This window comes from Entelurus aequoreus, linkage group LG01, assembly GCF_033978785.1.
Source record: "Entelurus aequoreus isolate RoL-2023_Sb linkage group LG01, RoL_Eaeq_v1.1, whole genome shotgun sequence".
In the NCBI taxonomy this organism is placed as follows: Eukaryota; Metazoa; Chordata; class Actinopteri; order Syngnathiformes; family Syngnathidae; genus Entelurus; species Entelurus aequoreus.
Window position 1 is genome coordinate 62,976,074 of NC_084731.1, and position 10,087 is coordinate 62,986,160.

The 10,087-nt window shown below is 45.1% G+C and overlaps 1 protein-coding gene and 1 long non-coding RNA gene across 2 annotated transcripts in view; one reads left to right on the plus strand and one right to left on the minus strand.

Annotated features, from left to right (window-relative positions):
* The window catches only part of LOC133655632 (uncharacterized), a 157,701-nt gene that overhangs the window by 139,129 nt on the left and 8,485 nt on the right, over positions 1-10,087 (plus strand). The window lies entirely within an intron of this gene.
* Positions 750-10,087, minus strand: part of rbm12 (RNA binding motif protein 12) — a 15,590-nt gene continuing 6,252 nt past the window's right edge. Inside the window, exon 2 of the mRNA XM_062055909.1 lies at positions 750-4,802. Within this exon, the coding sequence (XP_061911893.1) occupies positions 2,096-4,774 (2,679 nt within the window). The 5' untranslated portion in view covers positions 4,775-4,802 and the 3' untranslated portion in view covers positions 750-2,095. The remainder of the gene's footprint in view (positions 4,803-10,087) is intronic.

A 10,087-nucleotide genomic window follows, 5' to 3' on the forward strand; every position in this document is an offset into this window, starting at 1 on the left:
ACGCCTGCCTCGCCCTCCAGTCAGGGCTCGATGATTCGGCCACACCTAGTGTCAATCAACTGGCTGCTATTTATGCCTGCCTTGCCCTCCAGTCAGGGCTTGATGATTCGGCCACACCTGGTGTCAATCAGCTGGCTCCTATTTATGCCTGCCTCGCCCTCCAGTCAGGGCTCGATGATTCTGTCATAATCTGTTGGTGGTGAACCCCAAGATGCAGAGATAGCAGGCGTAGCGCAGGAAAACATGACTTTAATAGGATAACAGGAGACAGGAAACAGCAAACAATCATTGAGCCCAGACTGGAGGGCGAGGTAGGCATAAATAGCAGCCAGCTGATTGACAACAGGTGTGGCCGAATCATCGAGCCCTGACTGCCAATAAGCAGCAGGTGAGGGGGAAACAGCACTCAGGGAGACAAGCAGGAAATGGAACCAAAACAAGAGCGCTGACAGGAAATAAACACCAACCAATGAAACAGCCCAACATGAACGTGACAGATCATCAAACTTATCGTTAAGTGTTCAACTTCATATAAAGTCTGCCGTCCTTAAGTCTAATCTTTTCTTTTTCTAGTATCGATGAAATCGAGCGATATCCTTGAAAAAAACGATGTGGGCTGGATACCTATTTTCCGAATACTCGGACTTCAGCACGTAGACGGAGGACGACAAGACCTTCACTCCAGCAGACAAAGGAAGTCAAGGAGATGAAACTCCGCCCCCTAAGACCACAGGTGGGAGACAAGGGAGTGAGCTTCAGGAATAGCCTTTTTATTCACCACCAGGAAGGCGACGCCACATCATGTATGTGGAACAGCATCATAAACTTGTTCACACGCACAGTACAAAGAAAAGTGATGTTTAAAGGAGAAAACATCAAAAAAAACATCAACATAAAACTACCAAATCCAAAATCTGCTGCAGACCTACATAAGTTACTTTGTTTGTACATACACAACATCCACAACTATTCACTTATTAAACATATTGCTACGTTACAGACATAATTCATTTTGTCCTCAAAATTCTACGCACAATACCCCAGAATGACAATGTAAAAAGTTACATTAAAAAAAAAAAATAACATGTACATACTGCAAGTTTTCAGAGCCTTTGCTCAATACTTTGATGCACCTTTGGCAGCAATTACAGCCTCAAGTCTTTTTGAATACCATCGTATTCACCCACCTGCTCAAAAGGTAGTTGTGCCAAGCTTTGACAGACATGAGGCTGCCAAAAGTGCATCGACAAAAGAATTGAGCAAAGGCTGTCAATACTTATGTACATGTCATTGTTAGTTTGAATGAATTTGCAAAATTAAAAATCACAAATTGTCATAATGGGGTATTGTGTGTGGAATTTTGAGGACAAAAGTGATTTTATTTCACATTCACAACAAAACGTGGAAATTCTGTGAATACTTTCTGGATGCATTGTACGTTCAGTGGAACCCAAAGACAGCAAGATAAAAACAGAAATAATTCATTGACTGATAGAATAAAACAGGAGACCGCCATCCCACTACATGGCCACCCAGCCGGTTGCCATGGTGACAACGTTTATCACTGTAACAATGTGCCAGTCTTCAAAACCGGCGACACACCTTGATGTTGAACGTCAACATCACACAAAGCATTGGAGCGGTACATTTGACAAATGGCTTTTCTTCATCATCATCGTCATGGCAACAGAGGTGGGAAACATGGAAACAGCAGACATTTCAGAGGCGAAAAAAGCGCAGGTTTCAAAAGACGAGTCAGAAGCACATGGGGGACACGGCGTGGTGTTGCCATGGCAACATCATAATAGCTTTCATTTGAGCGTCACACCGTAGCAACAGAGCATATTTACAGGTTGGCGTTGCCATAGCAACAGTACAGGTGAGCATGTTGGACATGACTAAACATGACGTTATCGCAGTCAAGGGTGCCAACATTGTGCCAGTCATCACTATCAACAAGACAAACGCTGCATTTGGAGGAATGGGCGGAGCAACAAACAGGAAGTTAGACCGCTTGATGCTATGCTAGGAATGATGTGTAGAGGGTGCGGAGCAGAGAGACAGACATAAGTGTGCACAGTTACAGTCGGATCTTTCACCCCAGACTCATTTTGACTTTCCGAGCTCCGATGGGTCTGTCATTGAGGTCGACGACTGCCGCCGCAGCCTCCTGGTGGTTCTGAAAGGCCACCATGGCTTCGCCGGTGGGCAGGCCTTTCTCGCCCAGCTGTAAGCAGACCGAGCCGGGCAGCACCTCATAGCCGTAGAAGAAGTCCATGATCTCGTCCACAGTCACAGTGAAGGGCATGTTCTGGATCTTGACTATTGTCGGGCCGGCGGAACCGCGTTGACTGTTGGGGTTGTTGGCTCCTCCAGGGGCAGGTTGGAGACCTTCCGCACCCTGATTGAAAGCTTGCTGTCCACCAGTCGTGCCTCCCACATGGCGCGCTTGATTGTTGCTGTTGGCCCCTGCCCCTCGGTTCTGTCCTCCCGCACTTCCTTTCCTGTTGGCATTATCGAAGGGCGCCAAGCCCCTCAGCCCGTCTTGACTGAATGGAGTCCCTCCTACCGTGCCTGGTCGAAAGCTCAGGGGCTCCAGAAGGGGAGCTCCAGGGATACCGGCCAGGAGAGGGGGCGCAACAGCCAGATTCACATCCCCGAGCCCTCCTGCCAATGGGGGGAGTGGAGGAGGACCTGCCAGCCCGTTTCCTGGAGCAGAGAACGGAGTGACGAACGGGGCACTATTGAGAGGTCCCATGCTACTTCTTAGATAGTTAAAATCCTCTCCACCAATGGCAGCAAATGGGTGGATTTGGGGATGCTGTGGAACTGGCTGAGCCTGCACCTGCTGGCTTTGATTCTGCTGGTTTTGATGCTGATTTCTTTGGCCTCTCTTGTTTTGAGGAGGAGGGTTTCTCTCGATTTCCTTCATCTGTTCGTAGGTCACCAAGTGGACAAAAGCATCACGGCCATTGAGCTTCTGGCGATGCAGTTGCTCGGCTTTGCGAGCGTCGTCCTCGGTTTGAATCTGGAACACCGCCTGCCCCAGACCGTTCCCGTGGCTATCTGTCAGAACCTTCAGCGAATCTTCATAAAGTCCAATGCCGTCCAAGAAGGCCCGGACGTCCTTCTTTGAGATATTGTAAGGGATGTTCGTGATATGTGCGCAGTTCCTTGGAGATCTTAGGGTTTCCGGATTCTTTCTATCGCTTTGTGATGCATCCCGTTTGCGAATGGCGTCTATCTTTTCAAGCATTCCCTTGTGGCTGATGGGATGTACTTGAATGAAGCGGGAGCCCATGTACTGCAAGTGAGCACTCAGGGCCGTCTTATAGTCCTGTTCTGTTTTGAACTCCAGGAAGCCTTCTCCTGTGGCTCGCCCACCGGGCCCATAAGCAATGTATATGTTGTCCTCGACCACGGACAGGTGTCTGAAGAATTCCTTAATCTGGTTTTTGTCCGTCTCGTAAGGAAGGCCCTTCAGGTACACACAGAACTCCTGACGATGTGGAGATCTTGACCTTCCTCTCTGATGATTCCGGCCAACATTACCATGGTGCTGATGCTGGTCCTGCGCTTCGCGGTTTAGTTTTCCGCTTTGTTGGGAAGTATGAACCATGGTGATGTTAAGGCCCGCCCACTGCCTCTCAGAGCCTAGTGTGATCTCAATAAACCTTTGCCCCATCATGCCACCGCCACGTTTTAGAGCTTCAAAGCCGTCTTGGGGGGAGAAGAATTTGACCATAGCTCGGCCGGTTGGACGACCTTGCCCATCTCTCAACAAACGCACTCCATCCACCCCTAGACCTCGAAAAAAGTCTCTGATTTCCATTTCTGAACAGGGGAACGGGAGATTCTGCAAGAGGACAAACATCTCATTTGGACTAGACACACCTGCTCCAGCAGCTGAGACTGCAGAAACTTTCATGTGAGCCTGAAGGCCAAGGGATGCAAGAGGCGAGAGGGGGTTGAACAGCATCGGGTTTGGGGTACCCATGGGGAGGCCTGCACCAAGTCCTGCAGGCGGAGGGAGGGAGGGGTTGAAAGGTGGCAGGGAAGACATGTGGTGAAGGTGGGACATTGGTGGTCCTTGGGAAAGTTGGGTGACAGTGGGGACTGGGGGCAGTGACGATACTGGAGGAGGAATGGGGAGCGTGGGCAACGTAGGCATTGGTGGCAGGGATGTCATGCTGGGAAGAGGCACAATGGGTGGTCCTGCATTGAGAGACGCTAGTGGGGTGGTGATCCCAGGGGCAGAGCTGTAGCTGTTGGGGAAGCTGGGCACCATGCCAGTCAGGCTGGCTATAGCCTTGTTACTCTGAGACTCCTGAGAAGAACTTGCTGCAGTCACTACCGATGTAGTGTTAATGAAACTCTGGTTTCCATGACTACCGCTTCTGCCCCCTGCTAATGACTGCACTGTGGGTATAGGTGTGGCGGAAGCTTGGCGGTTAGCGTTTCCAGCTGTCGGTGGAGCGGTCTCGCTTGAACCTGTTCCAGCCTCAAACCTGCGACGGCTCAACTCAATCATGTTCTGCATTTCCGTCTTGCTGCTGAGCAACAATGACACTTTGGAGCCCTTAATGGACCCACCTGTGCGCATCATCCCCAGTCGAGCATCCTCGTCAGTAGCAAAGACAATGAAGGCCTCGCCATGTTCACCACCCACGATGTGCACTCCCCCATCAGGGATGGTGAGGCCAGAGAAGAAGTGCCTGATGTCCATGGTGCCGGCCACAATGGGCAGACCTTGCAGTCTGATGACTACCGCCATACTGACTGCTAATCAACAGGCCTACAACCTGGGGAGAGAGTAACACTGCCGTCAGATCAAGAGCAAAGAAGATTAGAGCTGTGGTTTCCAGATGTTCAGCAAACATTTCATGAGATTTTACTTTAACACTTTTGCCGTCCTAATATTTGGAGACGAGCGGTTCGTTTTGGAAGGAGGGCAGAAAATGCGATGCTTAAAAGCTTATTTCCAAAGTTTAAATGTTGACTCTCTTTGAAAATAAGGAGCTTACACTTCACAAAACATAAAATGCTTGGACCAAAACATGAGCAAGCGTTTTAAAACAATTCAAGAGCTCAAATTTCTATTACAAATGCAAACATCTCCAAACATCAAACATCTCCAAAACACTGACCAAACATCTCTAATCTAATGTATGCAACATGCTTAAGTAAATTTTTATAATGTAAAAAAACCTTGTTTCCACCAATCAATATTGTTCAGTTCCATACCTCAATAAAGTCCTTTTACAGTACAGGCCAAACGTTTGGACACACCTTCTCATTTAATGCGTTTTCTTTATTTTCATGACTATTTACATTGTAGATTGTCACTGAAGGCATCAAAACTATGAATGAACACATGTGGAGTTATGTACTTAACAAAAAAAGGTGAAATAACTGAAAACATGTTTTATATTCTACAAACCCCAAAACCAGTGAAGTTGGCACGTTGTGTAAATCGTAAATAAAAACAAAATACAATGATTTAAAAATCATTTTCAACTTATATTCAATTGAGTAGACTGCAAAGACAACATATTTAACGTTCGAACTGGAAAACTGTTATTTTTTGCAAATATTAGCTCATTTGGAATTTGATGCTTGCAACATGTTTCAAAAAAGCTGGCACATGTGGCAAAAAATAGTGAGAAAGTTGAGGAATGCTCATCAAACACTTATTTGGAACATCCCACAGGTGAACAGGCTAATTGGGAACAGGCGGGTGCCATGATTGGGTATAAAAGCAGCTTCCATGAAAGGATGGGGCGAGGGTCACCACTTTGTGAACAAATGTGTGAGCAAATTGTCGGAATAGTTTAAGAACAGCATTTCTCAACCAGCTATTGCAAGGAATTTAGGGATCTCACCATCTACGGTCTGTAACATCATCAAAAGGTTCAGAGAATCTGGAGAAATTAATGCACGTAAGCGATTATATTACGAACCTTCGATCCCTCAGGCGGTACGGCATCAAAAACAGACATCAGTGTGTAAAGGATATCACTACAAGGGCTCAGGAACACTTCAGAAAGCCACTGTCAGTAACTACAGTTCGTTGTTACATCTGTAAGTGCAAGTTAAAACTCTACTATGCAAAGCCAAGGCCCTTTATCATCAACATCCAGAAACACCGCCGGCTTCGCTGGGCCCCAGCTCATCTAAGATGGACTGATGCAAAGTGGAAAAGTGTTCTGTGGTCTGACGAGTCCACTTTTCAAATTGTTTTTGGAAACTGTGGATGTCGTGTCCTCCGGACCAAAGAGGAAAAGAACCATCCGGATTGTTATAGGCGCAAAGTTCAAAAGCCAGCATCTGTGATGGTATGGGGGTGTATTAGTGCCCAAGGTATGGGTAACCTACACATCTGTGAAGGCACCATTAATGCTGAAAGGTACATACAGGTTTTGGAGCAACATATGTTGCCATCCAAGCAACGTTATTATGGACGCCCCTGCTTATTTAAGCAAGACAATGCCAAGCCACATGTTACAACAGCGTGGCTTCATAGTAAAAGATTGTGGGTACTAGACAGGCCTGGATGTAAATGGGTTAGACTTGTATAGCGCTTTTCTACCTTCAAGGTACTCAAAGCGCTTTGACACCATTTCCACATTCACACAATTTGGTGACAGCTGCCACGCAAAGCCCTAACCACAACCCATCAGGAGCAAGGGTGAAGTGTCTTGCTCAAGGACACAACGGACATGACTAGGTTGGTAGAAGCTGGGGATCGAACCAGGAACCCTCATGTTGCTGGCACGGCCACTCTCCCAACGGCGTCACGCCGTCCCCTGTAGTCCAGACCTGTCTCCCATTGAAAATGTGTGGCGCAATATGAAGCCTAAAATACCACAACGGAGATCCCGGACTGTTGAACAACTTAAGCTGTACATAAGGCAAGAATAGGAAAGAATTCCACCTGAAAAGCTTAAAAAATTGGTCTCCTCAGTTCCCAACGTTTACTGAGTGTTAAAAGGAAAGGCCATGTAACACAGTGGTAAAAATGCCCCTGTGATAACTTTTTTGCAATGTGCTGCTGCCATTAAATTCTAAGTGAAAGGTTATTTGCACAAAAAAAAAAAGAAGTTTCTCAGTGTGAACATTAAATATCTTGTCTTTGCAGTCTAATCAATTGAATATAAGTTAAAAAGGCTTTGTAAATCATTGTATTCTGTTTATATTTACCATTTACACAACATGACAACTTCACTGGTTTTAGGGTTTGTAGTTTCTTCAAAATAGCCACCCTTTGCTCTGATGAATGCTTTGCACACTCTTGGCATTCTCTCAGTGACCTTCCAGAGGTAGTCACCTGAAATGGTTTTCACTTCACAGGTGTCATAGTTTTGATGCCTTCAGTGACAATCTACAAGGTAAATAGTCATGAAAATAAAGAAAACACATTGAAATGAGAAGGTGTGTCCAAACTTTTGGCCTGTACTGTGTATGATAGTTAACAGACAGTGTCAACATGGGACCCGGTCCAGAGTCACATTTTTGAAGTATTTCATTCTAGAGTTACCTCTTTTTGCTAGAATGTCACAATAAATAGCAAGTCACCAAAATACTGGAAGCGCAAGGCTGCTAGGGATTGAAAATGTTCAATCAAACTGAAGTATACCGCCTGGTGGAAACATGGCTAATGGAAACACTCTTATTGGACATCATGTAACATGTGACTGGTCTTTGTTAATCTTCTTGAGAGTCAAGTTATCTGCCAAGTAAAACAGCACAGCCAAGTTGACACAGTACATGGTCGTCAAATAATGGACTAGCCAACTCAAATAATCACGTGTATTGCTGGCCACAAAGAGTCAGTTTAAGAATTGTTCAGTCTGGTTGCTCTCAGAATTATTGATACATGAAACCGGAGGGCAGAGAAGAGAAGTTGTAAGGAATTCACTTCCTTTAAACACATGTCTCCGTTTGTCAACATTGCAATCAACAAACAACTGAAGTGGCAAAAGCGGAAACAGGTACTCTCCGTAAACACTAGACCGAGCCTTGCAGGCCAGACCAGAGTCAGAACATCCACAGCCCAGCTGGGTACACACAAAGACCTGTTCCCATTCCCACCAAAGATGATCTTGGTTTAGGATGTAAGCATGTGAACATTTGATTAATGTTGACCTTTATTATTTGACATTACCTCTTTTTACAAAGCACTTCCCAAAACCACAGAAACAAGTTTAGTGTGTGGACTTTTATGTTTGTGAATAAAGAGAATTCAATTGAATCGTACGTCTGAGATTGTCTTTAAGGCTGCAACAATTCATCGTTTAGAAGAAAAACATTGATTTGTTTTGCTTGGATGGATGACTATGTGCAATGGAGTGCACATGAGAGCTGTGTACGTGTCTCAAAACATCTCAAGCTGGATTTAAAAGCCGATGTCTAAATTAACGCTACTAAACAGATTCGATTATTGACTAATTGCTAAGATAGTTGAGGACAAGTCAACTGTTAACACTACAAAATGCACTTTTAAGGCAGATTTTAGCATTATGTCTTCATTATTATGATGTATTCTAATTGATTATACTTTATCAGAGATCATTTTTGTTTGATTGGGTTCTTTATAGCCTATTTATTACCTGGTGTTAGACTGCACTTTTAATCTTTATATGTACTTATGTGGATGCTCTCAAGTTGAAGAGCTTCAACCACACCTGTGAAGTGAGAACCATTCCAGGTGACTACCTCTTGAAGCTCATCGAGAGAATGCCAAGAGTGTGCGAAAAAGTAATCGGCGCAAAGGGTGGCTATTTTGAAGAAACTAGAATAAAAACATGTTTTCAGTTATTTCACTTTTTTTTGTTAAGTACATAACTCCACAAGTGTTCATTCATAGTTGTGATGCCCTCAGTGACAATTTACAATGTAAATAGTCATGAACATAAAGAAAACCCATTGAATGAGGTGTATCCAAAATGTTGGCCTGCACTGTATATACACACAAATATACACACACATACACACACACACACACGCACACACACACGCACACACACACACACGCACACACACACACACACACACACACGTATATATAATTTCCGATATATGTCACTTGAGGGCAAAAAACTGAGATCTGGGGTGTGCCTTTGTGTGTACCAGCATTAAATACAACAAAACAAACAGCCCTCCTGCAAAACAACCAGTTTCCACCTCAAACTACTGTAGACATTGTTTTTGCTCTTCTGTGTCACTCTACAGCAGTGGTTCCCAAACTTTTTACCATCCTGTACCCCTTCAAACATTTAATCTCCAGCTACGTACCCTTTTCCTCCATGTTTTTTTCCCCCCCTGTTTCACGGATAAGTCGAGAAAAAGTGTTGTTAGAAAGGGCGTGGTCTGCATAATTTTTTTTTGCCTTTTCCCCCCCAACATTGCGCCAGCCATGTTCGCAGCAGCAGGCAAAATCAAGTCCTCCACAACAGTGTGGGGCTTGCCAGTCTTGGCCACTCGGTAGCTCACCATATAAGACGCTTCTAGTCCCTTCCTATTAACTGTATCGGTTTCCCTTATACACATCTTACTGGTCGAAAGGTCCACGTAATTCCCGTTCAAAAAACTCTCGTGGCTTATTTTTCAAGTGAGAGTGATTGGTCTCGAGATGTCTTCGCAAGAGTGAAGGTTTCATCGAGTTGTGAGATAGTACTTTTGCACATTTAACACATTGTGGCCGAATAGACGGACCAGTACAGACACAAGTGAACCCCAAAGCAATGTCGTTCTCATCATATTTGCGTCTTTTTGATGTCTCTATCCGTATGCTTTCTCATGTCATGGGGCCGAAGCTCTGCATCATACGCACTGTCACTGTCAGTGGCCATGCTAGTAACTTGGCTCGCATCAATTGTAGCGCTAGCCCTACTGCTTGCACCCTAATCCGAGGAAGAGAAACCTGGGTTGCTGTCACCAGCAGGGGCATCCTCGATTGTAGGCCTGCTGGTGGACACCGATGATGTCTCTCCCGAGAGGGGATTTACTCTTTTTAGCCATTTGTCCATTATTCCGGCACAGGTATGGCTGTTTTCTAAGAATAGTAACTTGACGTTAACAAGTAGCC